At 34.1% G+C, this 24,934-nt stretch overlaps 1 protein-coding gene across 1 annotated transcript in view; it reads left to right on the forward strand.

Annotated features, from left to right (window-relative positions):
- Window positions 1-24,934, forward strand: part of SCN7A (sodium voltage-gated channel alpha subunit 7) — a 59,176-nt gene that overhangs the window by 21,323 nt on the left and 12,919 nt on the right. Inside the window, exons 9-17 of the mRNA XM_028125096.2 lie at window positions 773-979; window positions 7,358-7,460; window positions 8,204-8,442; window positions 9,518-9,691; window positions 11,186-11,542; window positions 16,686-17,123; window positions 20,158-20,260; window positions 22,030-22,184; window positions 24,728-24,901. Coding sequence (XP_027980897.1) covers window positions 773-979; window positions 7,358-7,460; window positions 8,204-8,442; window positions 9,518-9,691; window positions 11,186-11,542; window positions 16,686-17,123; window positions 20,158-20,260; window positions 22,030-22,184; window positions 24,728-24,901 — 1,950 coding nt within the window. The remainder of the gene's footprint in view (window positions 1-772; window positions 980-7,357; window positions 7,461-8,203; window positions 8,443-9,517; window positions 9,692-11,185; window positions 11,543-16,685; window positions 17,124-20,157; window positions 20,261-22,029; window positions 22,185-24,727; window positions 24,902-24,934) is intronic.

Genomic DNA, 24,934 nt, shown 5'->3' on the forward strand with positions numbered 1-24,934 from the left:
TATGACTTTCCCATGTGATTTGTCTAAATATCCTTCACCAAAGCAGGTATTCTGACAGAAAAATTTTCCTGTTTCCCACCTCTTTGAATAGATCTAATTTTGTACCTTGTTATGATGTTTTCATAAAGTAATAATAAGAAGAAACTAATCTCTAAATATTCGTTCTCTGACTTTTGCTAAGCTTCATATATTTAAAGATTTTACTGTAAAGGAAATACTCTTTTTTATTTTTATTTTTTAAGATTTTATTTATTTGACAGAGAGAGACACAGCGAGAGAGGGAACACAGGCAGGGGGAGTGGGAGAGGGAGAAGCAGGCTTCCCGCGGAGCAGGGAGCCCGATGTGGGGCTCGATCCCAGGATCCTGGGACCATGACCTGAGCCGAAGGCAGACGCTTAACGACTGAGCCACCCAGGCACCCCTAAAGGAAATAGTCTTTACTTTGGACTGTCCAGCTTTCTTAATTGAGAAATGACAATGTTTTCCTTTCAATATGTTTTCTCTGTTAGTGAAGACCTAAAAGCCAGATGCCTAACTGAATTCTTTCTTTGGTTTTGTATCATGCATTTTGTACCTTACATATATATCTAAAATTGAAGAACTTTCCTCTTATTTCTTCAGGTAGAGCCAGTAAAACTGTCCTGTGATTACATTCCACTTACAACTAAATTATTTTAATAATAAAAGTTCATTTTTTTCATTTTAAAATAGGAGATTACAGGAAGAAAAATAATGTTTTCCTCTTTTGTCTTGTTTTCCAACTCTCCTTAGATCCTTTATGCTTCTGGGAAGGTCTACATGATATTTTTTGTTGTGATAAGCTTTTGGTTTGCTTTTTACATAGCAAGTTTGTTCTTGGGCATACTTGCTATGTCCTATGAAGAAGAAAAGCAGAAAGCTGCCGAAAAAGCTAAGAAGATTGAGCTAAAATTTCAGCAGACTTTAAAAGCACTTCAAGAAGGAGACGAAGCAGCTGAGGTATAAATTTTTCTTAGTACTTCACAGAATCACAGCATTTGAGTTATTTTCTCTCTTCGGAGTATATTGCTTTCTACTTGGTGCTCAGTATCTGTGTTGTACATGGTAAGAAGATCAACGGGGATCTTGATAAGTGGGCTCACTTTTGCTACTCAACATTATTTCCTCAGTGCACTGTTAAGAGTGATCAACATCTTTAAATATTTCTTTAAGACAGACAATTTTTTGTTCCAAAGTGTGTATTACTACTGATGATAAATGATGGATATACTAGTTTTCCCAAACTTGACTTCTTTTAATGCAGGTTTAGTTTATTAATTCCCAAACTTGCTTCAGATAGTACATCAGAATTAACTGAAAAATTTCAGTATTCAACTCAAAAGTGATAATGCCTTCCATAATTTAGAAATCGTGAAGTACTGAAAGCATGGATTTAAAGTATAATACTGAAGTTGTAAAAAGAGCAAACAAATGCACTTACTGTCTTTCTAGCTCTTTCGAGAAGAAATGCACTATGCATCTTTATGTAAGGAATTATTTATCCATGCAATAATTAAATCCATGATTAGTAAAACTTAGTAAAGTTTTACTCTAATTTTCAATTATTTTAGTGTTGTTTTTTGAGTTTATTTTCAGGTTTTTACCCTCATAGCAAAAGATTCAATCTATGAATCTTAAAAGTATTGATAGAAGTAACATTAAAGAAGTTGTAGAAATTATTTTTAAAAAATCAAAATTGTGCCATAAGTGTATTAAGGAAGAGGACCCAGGAAAGCAACCAGAAGTAGCTTTCTTATATTCAGTAGGACCTGGCAATCTCATACTTCCTTCTTAGCTGGGGGAGGAATAGGTTTAGCCCAGTCTCCTAATACCCCTACCTGGAGCTGTAGAGGTGTATGGTGGGCAGGAGCCAAGTGGCCTAGGGTAGGTTACAGCCCCTGCCTGTTCCAGGTGTTGCTCCCTTCCCCTGTGTTGTAAAGAACCCTCTTGCCTAGGATCTTGGTCTTTGGAGGGTGCTGGGCCCAAAGTGGCCACAGTCAAGTTGAGTGTTCCTTGACTGGAGTGGCCTAGTTACAGGACTTCACTTGGGAGAGGGAGCCATGCCCTGCCTCCTTTTCCATTCCACTCTAGATTTGTTACTATTTTGCATTTTCAACACCTGCTCATAAAGATTGTTTACACTGGAAAAAAGAAGCAAACTCGATGGAAAAATGACAGACTAAGGGAGCAGACAAAGGATAGAAAGAAGCTATACTGAGACCCTGTCATATGGAAGAGGATAAAAAGAGATGGGGAAGGTAAAGAGCCAAGATACACTCAGGCACTAAGTGGAACGCATAGTAAGGCTGGCTAAGATGTTCATTAATATCAAAGGTAACTTCTGGGTCAAAAGGGGGAAAAAGTTAACTTCCCTACATATAAAACTTTTTTAAGTCATCATCAATGAAGAAGCTCTAGAAAAGTAATTCTACTAAAAACGTGGGAACTGAATAACATGACGTAGGATTATACCAATCATCTAGTATCTGTTGATAGATGCTGTATCTACATGGTTCATAACATGCATACCATTGAAACAAGAAGCAATTATAGACAGTATGAAGAAAACATGTATAAAAAAAGCTATTGAATATAGCCATTATACCACCCATGAGTAAGTCACAGAAAAAATTACAAAAGATTTCTGTCTCTAGAAATGAGTGTGGGGTCCTTCTGATGGAATGATTATGGTCTGAATGATATGTTGAATGTGTAATTTATTTTGAAGTGGTATTTCAAATGTCAAGGGCTACACACAAATATATCCAAGAACACAATACTTCTCTTATCCCAAGATGAGATGCCCTATTAACTCTGCTTAGGAAGAACTTGAATTTTTTCCCAATTTATTAATATCTCCATTCATTTGGCTGCTTTGGATCACATGAAGACTTTCTGGTTTTAATTAAAATCTTTCAATTGTAAAGGATTTCTTTTCCTGGAAGAGTACTAGAATATTTTGTCATGAAAACCTTTTTTGGGGAAGTAAGAGTGAAGGTCATTTCACAAGATTTACTTTTTTTCCATTTTTTATTTATACTTAAGAAAATACGGGAAAGAGAAGAATTTATAATGGCACATATTGAGGACCCTTTAGGTGACTTATCTGATTTAAGACTAATCAGATTCTAATTCTGATGTTGGAATTACTGAGAGATTACTTAGATGCTTCATATTCTCACATTGTAGCAAAGCAGTAGATCATATTGGCTAAAAGCACAGTTTTGCAGTCAGATAAATATAGATTTCAGTCTATTTTAGCCACTTGATAGATGTATGATATTTGCCAAGTCTGTTAACCTTTCTGAACTTCGTCTTCTTTATCCGCAAGATGTATATAATTGTAGAATCTGTCTCATAGGTTGATGTGAGATTCAAATGAAATAAATTCTTTTTTTAAAGATTATTTATTTATTTATTTGACAGAGAGAGAAACACAGTGAGAGAGGGAACACAAGCAGGGGGAGTGGGAGAGGGAGAAGCAGGCTTCCCACGCAGCAGGGAGTCCAATGCGGGGCTCGATCCCAGGACCCTGGGATCATGACCTGAGCCGAAGGCAGACGCTTAACAACTGAGCCACCCAGGTGCCCCAAGTGAAATAAATTCTTGTAAAGCATTTGGCAGTGCTTAGAGTATACTGAGCAACTGAAAAAAATGTAAATGGCTAATTATAGGAAACACAAGAAGGCACAGCAGTACATAATGGAGACTACTCCATCAACATAAAACTCTTAGGTCTTTGACTAAATCGCCCTTTTAGGGGCAATTAAAATAATAATAATGATAATAGTAATAATAGTGTATAATATTTATTGAGTGTCGACTATGTTCCACACATATGATAAGCATCTTCATGAATCCTCAAATTTTGTCTTTATTGAGGAGTTCCAGTTGCAAAGTTTGACTTGTAATTATTGGTATCTGATTTCTCAACACTTTATTTCTTTTTTCACTATTTTATTCCATCAAATACACAGGTGGCAGATGAAACTTTCTTAAAAATTGCCAGTCGCTGTCCAAACCTCGAGAAGAGAATCATATCTATACAATTGTAGGAATATAAGTATTTTCAAAAGTATTGGCCCATCTAAAATGGCATCCTTATGGCTCATCTACCTAATTAAATAAGATGTTATTGACAATATACTCTATGATAGGCATTATACTAAGCATTGGAGATTTTAAAATGTTAATAAATACAAATATAGTATCTATTTTCATGAAGCTAATGGCCTAATGTAGAGATAGAGCATAAAATTATCATAAACACAAAATTGTACCTCTCCGACTACCAGACATTATGTGTTTCCTGATGTTATGAAACAGGAGACATAAAACACCACATACAATATATTCTTGCCATAATCTGCGCTAATTCTAGTAAGCCTCTAGATCTGTCTTTTTCTAGAGGCTATAAGAAAAAGAAGAACACATTAAATTACACTAAAAGGACACAATTTGCCAAATCAAGAATGTGGAAAATTCTACAGTTATAAGTGATCCATTATCATCAACAAATAAATCATATAGAAGAAATAAAGTCACAAGATAATCAGTAGACCTGTGAACAAAATACAGTATGGGGATCTTTTTTGTATTCGATTGGAGCAAATAAAATAAAATAGAAAGTTTCTGAGCAATGAAAGAAAATGGAGCATGGTCTGAGTATTGGATAATATTAAGGAATTACTGATTTTCTGATTGTGATCCTATTACTGTGATTATGTGTCTTACAAAGTTTATTCTGAGAATAATATGATATTTGAAATATTTTTCCTGAAATATTTTAAATAAAGTAGGGTGAGTAATACATGAGAAATGAAGGGTATAATGTTATTAATTTTTAAGCCTGGATATTGGGTACTTGGTGATTCACTGTATTATTCTCTACTAAAAAAATAAATAAATAAATGAAACCATGGCAAGTGCTATAAAAGTGAGAAACATGATGTTTTGAGAGCCTATAATAAAGGATTTTCCTGAGTAATAAAAGGGTTTTCTGAGAAACTGACGCTTGAACTGAGATCTAAATAATGAGTCCATGCCAAGTAGGGGGAAGGAACAGAGTGAATCAGGATTAAAAAGGCCAGTGTAGCTGCAGTAGAAAGAACAAATCTGAGTCCAGGATGAATACTTCAGGTACTCATTGCTAAATGCTAGAAATATGACTGGATTCTTTCTTATTTATACCTCCTCTCTACAGAAAATTTAAACCAGTTGTGAGAACAAGAATCCTAGGTCCTTTTTCCAGTCTAATTTTAACTTTGGATATGCCCTTATTAGCTCTTAAACTTCCAAACAGGAGATTACTGAGTCACGATCTTCTTAATTTGCATTATAAAATGGTCCTTTCCTTAGTAGTTGGCCAACTTGTGGGCATTCATTCAATATTTTTAAGAGCTCCATTTAGGTAACTATATTACTAGACTGGTATGTAATTTATTCATTTTATATTCTAAAATATATCCACAGTTCAAGCCAAATAAGTAGAGAATTAAATGTGACTACATCAACAATAACATTGTCACTCTCCTCACTCTACCCACTCCACACAGATGATCATCTTTACTAAATTCCTTCTTGGGATGATTCCATCAGACATTGTCATTATTAGAAACATCTCTAGGAGAGGCAATTCCTTTATATTAGGACTAGTAGAGGGTATTATTCAGTATATCACCAAGTATCATCTTTATGAAGATACACCTGGGAAATCCCTGTTAGACCTTAATAACAGAACAATTATGCTTCTGTTGGTTTTTGACTCATGGAAATTTGAAATTGTATAAATTATAACATATTTTAGGTAACGTTGTAAGTCAGTTAAAAAATACTTTCTGGAGTAAGTTTAGTTAAGGTAAATAAATTAACCTCACATCCTGAGTTTTTAGCTTACTTTTTCAATAAAAAAAAATAATAATTAGAGAACAGAGATCTGTACACCTGAAGAATCTGTCATTTTCATGATGGAATCAGTATAGAATAGAGTTGGTTTTTTACCTCCTCTGACTTTAGTATTTATGACGTTAGAGGGAACTTGACAGATACTGAATGAGATAAATATGATGATTCCTTGATATCTATTATGCCACTTCAGAAAGACCACAGCAGAACCTGCCAACCAGGGTGTGCTGGGTATCAGTTATCATTGAGCCTCGACCACTAATCCCTTTAGTGTTGGTGAAGCAGCACCCCCATGCCATTTATCTCTGTTCCAGAGCAGCCTTGCCTATTCAAATTTATTTACTATTTATTTCACCTATTTAGCCACACCTATTTACCAAGTTAACAAACATACAAATATCATTCTCTTGTATGCCAAATGTAAAATCTGTTGGAAACCCTGTGGTGTAATATTATCTACCCATTGTCAGTTTTTTTCTTTCGCATGCGCACACACACTCACACATACGCACACATGGAGGGGGGAGGGGCAGAGGGAGAGGGATAGAGAGAATCTTAAGCAGGCTCCACACCCAGTGCAGAGCCCAATACAGGGCTCGATCTAATGACCCTGAGATCATGACTTGAGCCAAAATCAAGAGTTGGACACTTAACTGACTGAGCCACCCAGGTGTCCCACTATTGTCAGTTTCTTAGAGTTTAAATTCAAATATAAATTTTATACTTGGTCACTAGAAACATCTGAACTCAATTTGTGATAACTATGATGGTATAGAAGTTGTAATATCTACATCAAACCCTAAGAATGTGTTTCTAATGCAGGACTTCTTTGGAACTCTGTGTAACCATATCTGCAAAACAGAATATCTTAAAACCATTACTCAAGAGACATGACAGAAAGAAGTAATTCCTTTATGGAATTATCTTACATAACAACTCCTTTAAATCCATTCTTTTACATACTATTCAGGATTATTTCATTATCACAAAACCAAATAATTTTGATTTTATCAAGATAGTTTTTTTCGAAGTTATAAAATACCCTCAAGGAAAAATTTAAGGTGTTTGAGAAATACTATTATTCAGTAGCATGTTTGCCAACTGGATATTTTGCAATAATCCTAAAGTATACATTGAATGGTTTGTCAAATATGAGTAATAAAACCAATATTTTCTGATTTCCTCCTTTTATAGTTGACCTCATAGTATGAAATGATTTTGTTGAGTTGCAAGTTATACACATTCATTACACAAATGATCCTATATCAGTTTAATACTGCCTATAGTGTAAAGAGTAGCAAAAGATGAAACCCAAAAAGATTTCTGGAGCTAAAGAATCAGCATTTTAAAGAAGGTTATAAACCTTCTTATAGTTCTAGTCTTGTATCTACAAAGGGAAGAAGCCAGCACTGGACTCATCTAATTTCTTTTTAGACCAAGACCACACAAATAGAAATGAAGAAAAGATCACCAACTTCTATGATCTCTTCTTTGAATATGTTGGATGATGCCACTGCTGCTATCAGACATGAGGAAGGTAAAGTAAAAAAATTTTAGACACTATGAAAGGTACTATTCATAAGATTCACTTTAAAGGAATCCTGCAATTTCTTTAGAATTTTAGATGATAACAAAAATTTAAGGACTAACATAAGAATATTAAAATGAGCAATTCCATACACATGATATTTTAGACATTGGAAAGGAAAGAAAGGAATATTAAAATGAGTAATTCCATACATATGGTATTTTAGACATTGGTATTTTAGACATTCTTAGCACTCACCAAAGAGTGCTAAGAAATTTTCTTTAACATTGAAAGCAACAAAGAAGTATTAACTTATAACTAAAAATAGAGGTTGGATAATATAACAGTAATACATTAAGATCCTTTCTGTACTGTCTGCTTTTTTATATGTAACCAGTAACTCATTATCATGGGCAATATTAAAAGGTATTACTTTGTAAAGCATAAAAATCTGGAAATTATAAATCATAATACTCTCAACTTTATTCCATATTTGTTTTCTTGAGAGAAACTCCTATGTTTTGCTTCTAATACACGGTTTGTCTTATTTCATTTGCCTAACTCAGCAAGCATGAACAAAATAGAGGAAATTTGCTTTGCTCTGATTTTTATTAGTACAAAATATTTCTATTTGCTAATTCCAAATCAGAAGTCTAGTTTTAAACATTTCTTTGCATGCAAAAGCCAAATATTTTATCAGTTAGAACTTAAACAATTTGCTAATATTTAACTTTTTTATTCCTTCATTTCAGAACCTGAAAAATCCAGGAAGAGATGCCCATTGTGTTGGTATAGATTTGCTAAAACTTTCTTGATCTGGAATTGTTCTCCCTGTTGGTTAAAATTGAAAGAGCTCATCCATATGATTATAATGGACCCATTTACTGATCTTGCCCTTACTGTATGCATAATTCTAAACATAGGTTTTTTGACCTTGGAATGTTATCCAATGAGTGAAGAAACCAACAACATTCTCAGCATTGGAAACCTGGTAAGGCTCTTGTACACTATTTTCATTTGCGATTTCAACTTTTCTTCAGTAATCATAATCCCCATTATTATATTTTATAACTCAAGTATGTTACAAATGCATTATATGCATATCAGATGAAGTATTATGTTCATACTTCCACAACCAACCACCCCCAGCTCTGCTTTGTTTGTAGGTGTTCTTATCATCGGATAGGTTTGTAGCTAAAGTTTAAAATTCTGCCATTTAAGTCTGAGATTCTAGTCAGTTGCTTGGCGGTTAGGTTAAGTGGAAATATTATTTATTTCCTGTCCCTTCCCAAACATATCCTCTCTTGGTACCATAGCTCCATAGATCAGAGCAAGGCAGAGGTGAAATAACAAATACAAGTTCCTCACTGACACCTAAATTCCGAATCCTGACTACAACCGTACCTGCCCTGTCTGCTCTAGCCACCTATCTTTGCCTTAGATGGGAACTTATCCTTTTTTTATCAATACAATGCAAAAAGCAAAACAGATTTCTGTGAGTTTAAAAATAAGTCACATTCAAGAAAATATACAATGTTTAATTTTCTTTGCTTTTATGGTGGTTGTTGTTTGTTGCTTGGTATTAGTATAAATTGCCAAACTGTTACCCGTTTTGAATTATACATTTACTTGGTACTAATACAACAATTTAGTCATTTCTGCCAGTATAGTTTTCAAGAGACAGTGTTCATAGGCTTACTTTGTTTTTTTTTCCTGGTTCACATATGTACTTTTTAAATTCTTTTACACTTTAAAACATTAAATATCTTATCATGTATTTCATATCCCGAAAGGAAATGAAAAGATTTTCTTCTTTAAATATTCTTTTGTTGTCTTTCAGGATAGTTTTTATTTAATAATTAAGGATTTTGTATACAATGTTTGATGTTAGATTGTTAAATTAAAAATGTTTGAGTCTATCCTTATAATACAGAATCCAAAACTAACCAGATCTTGGACAGAGGAACTGTGAAGAATGTGTCAGTGAAAAGTTATAGCTTTTGTGTATGAGGTTTCTGAGAGTGTAATTGGAAGCATATTCTCATCTGTGTTTTGTTTTTGTTTAGGTTTTTATTGGAATTTTCACAACAGAAATGATTTTGAAAATAATTGCAATGCATCCATACGGGTATTTTCAAGTGGGTTGGAACATTTTTGATAGCCTGATTGTGTTCCATGGTTTAGCAGAGCTTTATCTAGCAAATATTCATGGAATGGCTCTTTTTCGAACATTCAGGGTGGTAAGTAGAATCCAAGATCTAAATTTTATTTTATGAAAATTTATCTCCACTTCCTCAGACACAACATGGGGAAAATAGTAATGCCTATCCCATTGGGACATTTGGAGTAATAAATGAAATAATTTTTATGTAAAGAGCTTAGAAAGTGCCAGGAAGAATAAGCATTTTCCAATGCTATCATTTGACCAAAGCCTCAAAGGAAATAATTCACATATGTAGCAAATTCACGGTCTAGTTTTAGGAAGCAGGACCAGGGTTACCGTCAGCTCTGTCCCTGGAACAGGATAATGTGGAGTCCCAGAAGCTGAATGCCAGTGTATAACTAAGGAACTGGAATCAGGTATTTCTAAATGTAGAGTTAGAAAACTTTATAAAAAACCAGTCAGACCAGGGGAATATTATTATGAAAATTATTAAGAATTAGTATATGTTTGTAATGTAGAGTGGTAGTAAGAATTAGAAAACTAGCCAAGGAAATAATGTTATTAGAAGAGTGTGTATGGAAATGTTAAGTACTTGATAAGTAATATATTCTGGTAAGAAGTGAAGGAATGTAGCAGGAGTCAAGTACAATTAAGTAGATTTGATCTCATCCAAATAATTCTTCAGAACACTGTCTTAAGTCCTCACCTGTAGACTTTTCTAATCAGTAAGATAAACATATATGAGATGTACCTATCAAATTTATGGATGAAACAAGACTGGTAAATACCTATATATATATATATATATATATATATATATATATATATATATGATAAAAGATAGTATCAAAGTATCTGAAAGGCTAGTATGGACTGAATACAAATGATTCAGTTTTACATGGATAAATGTGAAGCCCTACTCTTGAGTCCAGAAAGCCAACTATATACTAGAAAAAGTTGGGGAAGGTATAACATATATAAAAATGATGTTTCAGTTTTAGATGATTAAGTTCACTGTAATATGGTGACTAGAATTTTAAGGTAATCCTATCCTGTATCAATAGAAATAAAAAATCTGGTGAAAAGAAGAGAAATATTCAGACTAAACCTAGACTGCTGAGTTTGGTTTTTGATATGTTACTTTAAAGGAAAATACATAATAGAACCTTCAACGGAATTTAATAGGACTTAACAGACTCTTTTCAATATCATTTATATGTGTTGTGAAAAGCAAAACAAAGAATGGATAGTTGGCCTACCAGATATTAAAACATAAAACTAAAGTAGTTATAATCAGATAATATTGAATGGAAATTGACAGATCAACAGAAGAAGATATGTATGGATCTAGTGTAAAAAATACAGAATATGTATGATGTATTAAGAATTGTATAAAAATTAATTTTCAGTGGTTAGTATTAATAATACTTAAAACTGAGTATTACACTAAAGACTGTATGTGTATGTGCATAATGCTGATAAAAATTTTAAATGTACATCATAATAAATAGTGACCAGGTTTTTTGTTGTTTTTTTCTTATTTTTGTTGTTTCTGGCATTGCTCTATTAGTTGAGAATTTTCAAGTTGGCAAAATACTGGCTGACATTTAAGATTCTGATGCAGATTCTTAATAACTCCTTGGTGGCCCTGAAAGACTTGATCCTGCTGTTGTTCATCTTCACATTCTTTTCTGCTGTTCTTGGCCTGACGCTGTTTGGTATGAGTTATGAAGTATGTGTCTGCAACATAGACAAAGACTGTCGACTCCCACGCTGGCACATGCATGACTTCTTCCACTCCTACCTGAATGTGTTTCGGATTCTCTGTGGAGAGTGGATAGAGACTTTATGGGATTGCTTTAAGGTAGCAGGCCAATTTGGTTGTATTCCTTTTTACATGATGGTCATTTTAATTGGAAACTTATTGGTAAGTAATCCATGCTTTTAAATTTTCCTTAAAAAATTGATGCAATGTAGTCTGGTGTTTTCATGATGTGGATTTATGGGATCCAGTGGTCTATTAACTGTGTTGTCCAATATGGTGGCCTCTAGGCCCATGCGGCTGTTGGTCACTTGAAATATGAGTGGTTCAATTTGAGATGTGCTACAAGTGGAAATACCCACTGGATTTGAGTCTAAAAGAGTGTAAATTATTTTATTAGTAATTTTTATATTGAATGAAATTTAAAATGATGACATTTTTGATATATTTAGTTAAAGAAAATGTGTTAGTAAAATTTATTTCACCTGTTTTTATTTATGCTCTTAATGTGGCTACTAGAAAGTTGCATATGTGACATGCATCATATTTCTGTTGGATAGCACTGTTCTATAACCTTGCTACTCAAGTAGCATTGACATCACGTGGGAGATAGTTATTAATGCAGACTCTTAGACCCCATCCCAGACCTACAGAAGTAGAAGCCACATTTTAACAATAACCCCAGGTTATTTGTATGCACATTAAAATTTTAAGAAGCACTTAAATGTAACACTGGTTGTCAAACTTGGCTGCACATTGGAATAACCTGGGGAATTAATAAAACTATAGTAATGCCCTGGATCCATTCCCAGAGATTCTGATTTTATTGTTTTGTGGACATAGTGTGGTCATCAGGATTTTTTAAAAGTTTTCACTTGATTAGATTGTGCAGCAAAGTTTGAAAATCATTGGTTTATAAAACTATTGTGCATTAACTAAAAGAGGAAGCTATCACTTTTAAATTCCCAGTAATTGAACTGGTGTTACATGGATTGAGTAAGTAGCTTTCACTTCTTCCAAGAAAAGGGAATGGCTTATAAAAGAAAACTGCTCTTACAGGAAAAAAAAGGATTCAACATTTGGTTTGTATTCATAAAGTCATAGAGATCAAATACATTTTCCAAAAGACTGAAAAAAAAAATCACAGGTTAGACTCCATTGTATCTATTGGTGCCCTTCCTCGTGGCTTCTGTTTCACCTTGGTTATAACCCCTGTCCACTTAGCACTGCTGACATTATGTTTAATTGTTAATGTACTTATCTCACCTTCCTTATTAAACTAAGCTCCACAAAGGAAAGGATCAAGACTATTCTCTATATCATGCAAGCCTAGAAGAGAGCCCAACATGTAAAAATATTTCAATGACCTCTGCCTCTGTAGCTGTCAGTACACTTTCAAGTCCCACTGACATAACCCTATTCTTACTGGCTGAAACAAAAATCAACATATATATATCAGCATGCATAACTCAAAATGTCAGAGATAGATTTCACTTCAGTTGTGGTATGACACATATGTTCAAACAAGGTTGTTAGAGACAGATCTTTGCATATCACAGATTTGTCTTCTGTATGCCCTTTGCTGGCTAGTGGCCTCTGGTTTTGTGTGTGTGTGTGTATGTTTTTTTTAAGATTTTATTTATTTCACAGAGAGAGACAGCCAGAGAGGGAACACAAGTAGGGGGAGAGGGGGAGAGAGAAGCAGACTTCCCACAGAGCAAGGAGCGCGATGCGGGGCTCGGTCCCAGGACCCTGAGATCATGACCTGAGCCGAAGGCAGACACTTAACGACTGAGCCACCCAGGTGCCCCTAGTGGCCTCTGTTTTATCAAGATGGCTGCTGCAGTGTAAAGCTTCATGTGTTCATATCATGCAAGTCTAATAAAAGAGAAATTCTTGTTTCTTTCCTAGAAGTCACAGCAAATTTCTCCTCTTATCTTATTAGCTCTGAGTCACATGTCTATTTCTAAACCAACCTCTATTGCTCAGGGTGTGGAATACATTTATTACTTATTGTGCAGAGTGTAGAATATATTAATATATTATTATGTTAAGCTACTCAGAACCCTGTCCTGGAGCTGGAGTTGGTATCGTCCCAAACCCAAATCATACAACTAATAATGAGATAAGGGTGATTTCCCAAATTAAATATAAGTTTCTGTTCTGAAAAGGAAGGGCCATTGTTGATGGCTATTGGCATAAATAACACACACACACACACACACACACACACACACACACTTCACAAAGAAGCAAAAATGCTGAGGCAGTTATATAATTGTACTTCTGTTTCTTTGTTTTTGAACTCCACTCTGTTTCTTATTCTTCTCTTTCCTACTGATCAGAAACTTGATGTCAATAGGCAGAGGGATTTCAGGGTAAAATGGAGTTACACGAGCCTCCATTTCCAATTGATTGGACATTATATTGCTTGGCTTACTGAATCTTTTAAACTTTATTCCCCTCAACAGGCATCCACTTATGGAACATCATGATAATAACACTAGAGTAAATACAAGGGAAAAAAAATGCAAGGAGAGAATCTGTAAGGCTGTAGATCTTTTCCCCTACTTCCAACTCATTTCATTATAGCATTGTAATTTCACACTAAAACTCAATATTGGTGTAAAAAGAAGGTATTTTGCATTTTTTAGATTTAACTTTATTTTATTTGCCCAACAAAATTCCAACAATGATTCAGCCTTAAGTGGAAACCTTAAAACATGATCATATACAAAAGCAAATATTTAAGTGCTTTTTGAAATAGTTATATGCAGTATTAAGTTGTAGAAAATAACAGAGTTCAGATCGAAGAAAATATGGGTTCAAATTCCAGTTCTATCATTTACTAATTAAATGGCTTTGTGCATATTACTTAGCCTCTTTAAGCCTGACAATCTCTAGTAGGAGAATGAACATAACAATAATATATGCTTTATATGGTTATTGTAACTTAAATAACATAGCTAGCACTCTATAAATATTCATAAATGTTTGTTTCACTTTCTTTAAACTCTAGAAAATTACAACTCCTACATCTATAGAATTTTGTTAATTAAACATTATTTAGAAGTTTCAGTTATGCAAACCCTCCAAGTGTTTTTACCTGCAATTTAAGTAGTTGCCACCAAGTGAATTGTGGTTTCTGGTTGAGGGATAGAAACACAGAAAGAAAAGAAATAGAAAGCAATATAAAATGCAGTAGCTTTTTAAAAATAAAAAATTGATGATAAATACGTATGTTACTCAACATATTTACATATTCCCAAATTAAATGTATGTTAAGGTATAATTTGAACAATATTAAAATAGAATCTTCATGTATGTTAAACTCCTTGATTACTAATCGAATTATTACTTGTACTTTAAAAATACTTGAAAAATGCTTGCAAAATACGTGAAAAGTACTTGAAAAATAATTACTTAAATAAGTCTTAAATCTTCTTTCTCTTCCCTACTACTTTATTTTGATAAGAGTTGCTCAATTCTCACCTAACAGATAGATATCTTTGAGGTAAAGGGGAGGGCAGATTTCAGGGGAGACATTTAAATGTTTTGTTTTATAAACATTATTTTATCTTTTATCTTTTAACACAAAAACAAAAAAATGTTTTGACTCTCTTTATAAAAACACTATGACTAGAACAGAGTTACTCTAAACTTATGTAATATAATCTTTGTGTTTCCCCCTTCCTTCATTATTAATGCTCAAAGAAGAAGTAGTCAGTCCTCTTTAGTTTTGGTGATTTACACATTCTTCTTTTCCTTTTTATTCCTTTAACAGACTACTTTTAATTCAGTGCACACTTGAACAATACAGTAGCATCTTGTAGTATTGCAAGATTTTTCTTTATGCCATAGTTCAGAGATTTTGAATTTCATTGTCAGCCTTTTAACATTTTTACTGTATACGTAAATCTGCAGGTATTGTGTGTGGGGTATGTGTGCCTAAGATATAAGAAATCTTAGATTGTAAGCTCTTAAAAATACGACCGTATTTTTACGGTCCAAATCCTATCACAAAATCTATTCTTTCATTCATTCTATAATTAATTTTTTCAACAAATATGTATTTATCACTTATTTTGTGCCTAGCACTGTGTTAGTTGCCTACTTAAGAGAAAACTTGATTCTTGCTCACATGAAGCTTATAGTCATGAAATTCTTACCTAACATCCTTCCCTTATTTCTCACCATGCCTAATAACCAAAGGAAGGAAAAGAAACAACCAACAACCTAAAATTATATTTGGTGTTGCCCTCTTAAGAATGATAGAAATGCTAATAATGTAATTCGTACAAGGGCCGTAGAGCCCCTGCCCATATTATCTGTAAGTAAATTTTATCTTAGCATATATACATATTATTTATATATATATTCTTAAACATAATTCATGTCATTTGAACTTTGCCCGTTAAAAACAATATGTAAAACATAAAAGAAATTAAATCATAAAAAGCTCAGATATCCAAAGGGAGGCAGAAAACTTCCATAACAAGCAAGATGCTCAAATTGTTTTTTTAAGTCTAAAAGAATTATCAATATGAATCTCCAACTCTAAACTCCAAGAATATTATCTATGTCTTACAATCACAAACAAGATAAAATATGATTCTCTGGAAACGAAATGTGGCTTGATCATATCTTTCAGTGATAATAAAGGTGAAAATATACACTGTCCTTGAGTTCAAATAACTTACAACTATTAGGAATGATTCTTCCATCACTCATCTCTTTCTTATCTAACCAAATTTATTACTACACAGAATGAATTAACCTACCCAGTCCCTGTGCGAACACGTTGTGAGAAAATTTAGATGCAGGCTTCAGAACCAGGAATAGCTTTCTCCCCGTGATATTCCTTGTGGGTTTGCAGAACTCGTGAAGATGTCATTGTATGTCTTCCCGGGATAGTGCTGAAGTGGTCAGCCACCTGAAGAGGCAGTTTGTTTTCTCATCTTGGAAGAGGTAGCCTGGCTCAGTGAAGAAAAACAAGCTTTGGAATGAGACAGACTTGAGTCCAATCTATGTGAGCTTTGATATATTTGACCCCTGTAAGCCTTGCCTTTTTCATATATAAAAGAGAAACAAATGATATGTCATAGAATGTTGTGAACCTAAGATGAGTTCTGGCCGTACAAACTCTTAGCACAGCACCTGACGCACTGTAAGAACAGTAGAGTTTAAATAGCATTGTAGTTCGAATTCTGTTTGCAAATCTCAGATCAGCTTTTTAAAAAAGATGTTTTATTGTTTAGAAGGAAACAAAAAGTGAGATAAACTTAACCTCGTCTACTTCCTCATTTAGATAATTTACCTGTTCCTGGCATTGGTGAGCTCATTTAGTTCATACGAGGCTAAAACAACTGAAGAGGACGATGAAGCAAAAAATCTCCAGCGTGCAGTAGCAAAGATTCAGAGAGGAGTAAACTATGTGCTTTCTAAAATATTATGCAAAAACCAAAATGTCTCAAAGGACACAATGGACAATGTAAACGCTATGTATGTTAAAGAGACTATTTCTGACCATACCCTTTCTGAATTAAGCAACACTCAAGATTTCCTCAAGGATAAGGAAAAAAGCAGTGGCACAGAGAAAAACACAATGACTGAAAATGAGAGTCAATCACTTATCCCCAGTCCTAGTGCCTCAGAAACTGTACCAATTGCGTCAGGAGAATCTGATATAGAAAATCTGGATAATAAGGAGGTTCAAAGCAAGTCAGGTGATGGGAGCAGCAAAGAGGTAAGATGTTTGAATATTCTGATTGCTATTGTTGTTTTGAGGCATTATCGGTAAGAAAGTGAATTAGTGTTGAAGTGGCAGAGTTAGAGAACCCATTCGATCCTAGCTATAGCACTCCTTGCTCCTGATTGTATGCTCCTGATCAGGTTAATTTACCTGTCTAAGCTTCAGGTTCCTTCTCTATAAATTCCGATAAAATTGAATCTATTTCTTAGGGAGGATAGGACTGAGAAAAATAGTTCCATAGTGCATAGAACAATGTCCAGTCTATAGTAAACACTTAGTAAAATTAGATAATATAATTGCAAAATTCGGTAAATTAATAAGCAGGCAATATGGGATGATGAAAACATATTGAAGAAACCTAAGTTTTCAAAATCAATGTGTATTATCAGAGAAATCATTAAACTCTCCTGGGCATTATCATTTTTGAAATGTGAAACTGGACTACAGGAAAGCTAAAATACTTTCTTACTTGCTAAAATTCTAGGATTCTTGTCACTTTATTTCTGCAACATTTACTATAACGTATATAATTGACTTGGACTAAAAGAATAAAGAAAACCCACTAGCTTGAATTTTGAGCAGTGTGTAGCTTTATCAATTCCAGGACAAAACAAAACAAAGCAGCAGCAACAACAAAAAACCCAACACATCCAAAGAAGTATAGATACGGCTGTTAACTTAGCTTCTAAAATGTACACCCTACTGGAATCAACCTTAGTGTCTTCATTTGCAAGCACTAAGATATCTCAGTAGGAGGTGTAATTTAATAGAAAGCTACATCTACAGAGATCACAACTGCTCTGTGAGCTTCTTGCATTGTACCTCAGTAGGGAACCATCTCAGATCACTCACAGGCACTGAGGGGGGGGAAGACAATGTCTCTTTCCACATCCCCAGAAAAGTCTCCGGCACTGTCTTGTCGCCCAGATCTCTTCCAATTGGCAGCTGCTCTGCAATAACTTCTCAAACTGGCCTAACAGGAGTTGAATTGCAATTATTCAAAATCCTTCCAGCTCCTAGTGAAGGCATCTATCTTTGTGTTAGAGAAACACTTTCACTCCTTAGCATGCCCAATATTTTTAGGTTCATTTTCCCTTAATTAATATCATTTCTAGAAAACAGGGAAAACTCTTCTCCAGCTACACTTACATATCTTCACTTACAACTTTGACTACCATCTATTTCTGGGTAAAATTGCTATTTATCACAGCACATCATGTGGAAATGCTCCGGGAAACTTCTTGCCAATCTCATTAGGAAGTCTGGGATATGCACATATATAGAAAGGATGACACTAAATATAATTGTAAATGGTGAGGTTTCAGGAGTTGTAATTTATGCTGCATAATCTGCAGCAACAAATCAATGCTCCTGTTTATTGATTAGCTACTCATAGGTTTATTCAGTTATCTGTATATTTAGTTACATATTTAATTTAGACACTTTAAAGATTGTACAACTCATGAGTACTTTAGGATGCTGATCTACTAAAAACCAAAGAATATAAAGTCGCATGTGATTTGATAATTCTGAGATACACTCTCTTCTTCCTTTGGTGTTTAAACTTTCAGCCATTTTTTAGTTGCAACATAACTAAATTTATATAGTCATAAAAATAACATTGAACTTTACACTGGATTTTATAACTTTTGATAATGTAACAGTATAGCATGGTCACTTTCTCATGCTATTAAGTAGTCTTCTAATAAAATTATTTATAATTTTGAATCCCAATTGATTTATTTTTAAATTTAGAATAATACATACTAAAAAACATTTGGAAAAATGACATCAAATAGTCGATGTAAGAATTCTAAAATAACATAAATATAAGGTGTATGATTTTCAATTATTGAATGTCCAAGTGCTATATAATATTCATTTATTTATTGTTTACTTTCAAATCAGTACCTTGCTAGAGACTTTATCTCATCAGAAATAAAGAAAATATGAGGAATTGAAATAATAAAAGCAATTTGTTTAAGAGTAAACTCCTGATGGATATATTTATTTAATTGAACACCAAATGTCTTACTGACAATTGACCATGTAAGGTCTAAGGCAAGAAGAACTTCCTAATTAGATTTCCTTCACATTTATTGTGGATAAGACCAATTGGTAGGACACAATCCTTATAATTTTCCTTTTGATATACTTTACTTAGATCTTTCCTTAATCTTTAAGAAATAAGACTTTTTTCCCACATGTTTTAGTACATTTATCTTACTCTTTAATTATAAAATAATCTTCCTTATTAACTTTAGGATCTTGGGCGTTTTAAAGGATGATATGTTGTATATTTATTTTAAAATGAAGTAAAATAAAGCATTGTGAGAAAATCATTTCAAATAAAAGCCATGCATGTCACATGCATTATTACTACATATACAAAATCATGGCTATCTTATCCTATACAGACTTGAACTTCAGTCAAGAGCAGAGTGAGAAAGAATGTCAATCCCTGCAAATAGCCTCTCTCCATAGGGCTGGTACCACTTTCCCAGGTCTATTCCTGACCCTTATTCCTTGTGCCATTTCTTCATTTCACCTCAGGATAACTTCACATCAGTCCTATCCTATGATGGTAAACACAAGCATGTCTGGACTGGATTGTACAACACAAACTAAGTGCACTCTTGTCTACCCATCTTTAACATCAAGGGGTAATATTCTGATACTGCTCATCTAGCTGAAATGGCATATATGGAACCCTTGTGAATAACTTCAAGAGAGCTTTGAAACTCAAATCCTTTTGGGTACTGGAGATGCAGTATTCTATACATCTTTAAGGAGAATGGTTTTATGAACTGAATGTTAAATATTTTAGCTTAAATGAATTTTTAATTAATTTTTAAAACTTCAACTCAGAGAAATATGTATGCATTTTAAAGTCAATCCTGAAATTAGCCAGAAAAGTCTTTAAATCTGATAAAAGTCTTTCTGTACACAATTTTTCTTATTTCTGAAAATAAAATGAACTCCAGTGAAGCTTTAATCACAGCTTTTTTGGTGGGACTTTACTTTTCAGAAGGTAAAGCAATCTAGCTCATCTGAATGCAGTACAGTTGACATTATCTCTGAAGAAGAAGAAATGGTTTGTGAATGTGAGACGCCAAAGCAACTGAAAAACGGTAAGAATAAATAAGTTCCTTCGGGGTGCCTGGGTGGCTCAGTCGTTAAGCGTCTACCTTCGGCTCAGGTCATGGTCCCAGGGTCCTGGGATCGAGCCCCACATCGGGCTCCCTGCTCGGTGGGAAGCCTGCTTCTCCCTCTCCCACTCCCGCTGCTTGTGTTCCTGCTCTCGCTGTGTCTCTCTGTCAAATAAATAAATAAAATATTTTAAAAAATAAGTTCCTTTGATCATTATATTGAAATTAGACTAAATTTCTCTTAACCTAACTAATGCTATTGGATATATTTTAATTTTAGAGGGTTTATTAATTTGGTTAAGGAACACACACACAAATATATGGTGCATGCACACATGCCCATATGAATCCTGATAAAATTTATAGGGAATGTAAATAAAAAAGTCAACATTTGGATAAGAGGGAGAGGGCCTATTTCCTAGGAAGTTTAATACAGTTGTTAAGAGCATTGGTTCTGGAATCAGATAGCCAGAGTTCAAATCCTAGCCCACCATCGACTAGCTTTTACTTACCTCTCTCAGGCTCATTTCCTAATATGTAAACTGAGGATAATAATAAAACTTACCTCACAGGATTGGCAAAAAGATTAAATAAGTGTATGTGCATGTATGTGCACGCATGTGTGCATGTATTGTGTATTTTTATGCTTCATGGGATACAGTCGATATTCAAAATACTCATATGAAAACATCCTTTGTCTTTCATAGGAAAACAAATCATGTAATGGTGATTTATTTTTATATCTCACATGAATATGAAGAAATGTATAAGGCTTCAGTCAATTGATTGACTTACAAGATATGTAACATACATCTCTTGATGACTTATAATGCAAATTAGTTTCCTAGCAAGATTAACAAATAATTACAGGTTCTGGACATTGGAAATCAGAATGATAACTGCTAGATGCTCAAATTCCTCTATTCAAAATAAGAACTTGCTCTCAGTAGCTCAACTTCTAGGACTTGTATCATTCAACACAAAGGGGGAAACATTTCCTATATATATATATTTTTTTACCAAAGATGTATAAAGTGACAGTAGGTAAAATTCGAAAATGAAATGTGTTGACTTTAAACTCCACCCACCCCTGTTTCTTCGTTTTCTCACCTGTTAAGCACTGTCTTCTCAAGTCTGGGGTGTTATAAGCTAACTTTCTTAACCAGAAGGTAGAGTTCAACCCTTGCACATGCATCCTACCCACAAAGTACTCTGTAACCCAGGGGAGCTCCTCAGATAGTCTCAGTCAGAATCCCATTCTCATGCCACCTAGGACCTAACATCAATTTAACTGACTTAACTAATATTATACTTCTTAATGTTTCATAAATATCTGTGTACTTAAATGAGACTGCTTATTATGCCATGTGAATCTTCAGAGAATGAACTTCCAGACATTATACCAAAATGTGATATGTAGAAGATGTTGTGTTTGTTTGTTTGTTTGTTTGTTTTGAAGGGTGGGGGATAAATTCTATTCTCAGACTCTGTCCCACAAGGGTAGGGGATGTTCTAAGTTATCTCTGCCTTTCACAATTTCTTTCCTTGTACTGTTCCCAAACTACTCACAAGTTAAGTTTTTCTTTTCTTACCTCAATGACTGCAGTGGTCACAGCAGCAGAGGTAAAAATCAAATGTTTATAAGTCAGAGAGCACCTGTATTAGATTCCGTAAATATGGTAGAAAGTTTGAGATGTTTACTTTTTCATGATTTTTAAGATTCTTCTTCTTAGCAGTTTCATTCTTGACAGATTATAGACAAAGATCTTCACCTGGCCAACTTAGTAGAGCATCCAAGAAAGGAAAAATTTGGCAGAACATAAGGAAAACCTGCTGCAAGATAGTGGAAAACGGTTGTTTTAAGTGTTTCATTGGCCTTGTCACTCTGCTCAGCACAGGTGCTCTGGTAAGTAAGTATGTGAGGCATTTATGGGAAAAAAAAATGTACCTGAAGTCTGTTACTTGAAGTCATCATGTTAGTTTTCCCCGGAAAACTTTTTATAGCAGCGAAGTTCATATCCTGTGATTTTACCTTTGGAAGACATACATTACAGTTTCTTAAATTCTGTATATGCCTCTTCCAATATTAAATAAGTAAAACAATTTTGAAATATATGAATGACAGTAGGAAAAATGAATGTTAGATACCTAATTCTTACTTTAATAAAGTTTTATGTATGAGACAAAGTTTAATAATATGCACACACATACTGTTGTACTGTGCTAGTACTTTGGTACCAATTCAATCAGGAAAGAGAAGTGCTGTCTATACTTTTAAACAATCTTTGAACCAAAAATGTATTCACTCATTGACCCAGCAACCCTAATTCCAGGAAATTTATCCTACAAATATCTGAGCATGTATTAAAGGCATTTACAAGGCTATTCACTGAAGAATTCTTTGTAATAGAAAAAGATTGAAAAGCAAAAACAGTCCATAATAAGTGATTGTTTAAATATACTATGGTGCAATCACCCAGTGGGATACTGTGCAGCTATTTTAAAAATATAAAAGCTGGGGTGCCTGGGTGGCTCCATGGGTTAAGCCGCCAACTCGGTTTTGGCTCAGGTCATGATCTCAGGGTCCTGGGATCCAGCCCCAGGTCAGGCGCCATGTTCAGCAGAGACCCTGCTTCAGGATTCTCTACCCCTGCTCTCTCACTCTCTCTCTCCAAAATAAGTAAATGGATTTTTAAAAAAAATACAAAAGCTGTATGCGTGCTGATATTGCAAGACGTAGTGATAAATGAAAAAAGGAAGATCTAGAATAAAGTGTATCTGTTAGATATCTATTAACATTCATGTTTCCCACAGTCTCATGTATTTTGAAATTGTTTTATTTATTTAATATTGAATGAGGCATGCTACATTTTACATAGGAAGTAACGAAAAATAAAATGTATATTATTTTCTTATATTTGGTTGAAGATCAGAGGAGGATACACAAGAAATAGTTAATTGTGAAATGCACAGAGCAGAGAAAATGGAGTCACAGCTGGGAACCAGACTTTGTACTGCATACATTTTTTTTTAATGATTTTTTTTGAAGATTTTATTTATTTATTTGAGAGAGAGAGAATGAGAGATAGAGAGCACGAGAGAGAAGAGGGTCAGAGGGAGAAGCAGACTCCCTGCTGAGCAGGGAGCCCGATGTGGGTGGGACTCGATCCCGGGACTCCAGGATCATGACCTGAGCCAAAGGCAGTCGCTTAACCAACTGAGCCACCCAGGCGCCCTGTACTGCATACATTTTTTAAATAAACTTTATATTGATATTTAGCACACATACTGAAAACCATGGAAATTCTAAGTGTATAGGCTAAAGAATTTTCACAAAGTGAATGCACCTGTGTAACTGTCACTTAGCTTGAGGAATAGAACATTACATGGACTCCAGAACCACATACTCTGACCCCTAACAATTACTTCCACATTCCACATGGGTAGCTGGTATGTGGACTTCAACTGCCATAGATTAGTTTTGCCCATTTTATATGTTTTTTTTAATTGAAGACTTTTGTGTATCTTTTTATATTATTTTGCATTCTATACTATTTAATAAACAAATACATGTAATAAAGTCCTTTATAATCATTTTAGATATTTATGATTTGGTTATATAGACACTTTTACTCCATAATTGGTTCAACCGAAAGTCAGTAACTTTACTGTCATGTTATATTTACTTTTATTTAGCATTAGACTTGTAAGAATCACGCCATTATTTGCATGCACTTATATTAATCCTTGATTACTTTTTGACCTTTAATGCACTTTGATACAAGTCTGCCTGATGTTATTGGTACTTTATTGCCTTTTTTCAGTGCCAAAATAAAAACACAAAATTGCTTTAAATGACATTGTCAGACTTTGCATCCTCCACAGTAAAATTAAGGTTAACCTATTAAATCTAAGAAGCTTTGGAGAAATGATTATAGTTTTATTTCATAGTCATGTGCTTCCACTGGTTTACCTGATTATTTCTGCAGCAGAGCAGCCTTTGTGACTTTTCTTTTAACAGCAGTGTGGATATCTGAAGACACATTTTAGAAAAAATCTCTACTTCTCTATTAGCAACTAGCATATATCTGCGAGTTGGCAACATGGAATTAGAGATAAGAACCAGTCAGATGTGAGTAAAGGTTTCACCTCGTATATTTAGTGTGATTAACTGATTTGAGAGAAGTTTTTTGGACCACTGTGGTGCCAAATTCAGTCTGTATAAGAAGAAGTTCTGGGACCAATTAATAATGTCTGCTACGGGCATGGGATCAGAAAATGATACTTACGGATTATGTGAACAAATCCAAACAAATTGAACCAACCTTTAAACTATAACCTATGACTTTGCTCACCAAGTGCTTACTAGGGAGGGCATTTCATTCCTCTCTACGCCAAAGATTTTTTAGAAATTACATTTATACTAATCCTTAAATTTTTTATCCACAGGCTTTTGAGGATATATATATTGACCAGAGAAAGACTATTAAAATCTTATTAGACTACGCTGACATGATCTTCACTTACATCTTCATTCTGGAAATGCTTCTAAAGTGGATGGCATATGGTTTTAAAGCCTATTTCACTAATGGCTGGTACAAGCTAGACTTCATGGTTGTTATTGTACGTATTTTAAAGAAAAATTTAAAAGTTTAT

Source organism: Eumetopias jubatus, unplaced genomic scaffold (assembly GCF_037043125.1).
Source record: "Eumetopias jubatus isolate StellerSeaLion01/CBP00866 unplaced genomic scaffold, mEumJub1_p1.0 scaffold_3, whole genome shotgun sequence".
In the NCBI taxonomy this organism is placed as follows: Eukaryota; Metazoa; Chordata; class Mammalia; order Carnivora; family Otariidae; genus Eumetopias; species Eumetopias jubatus.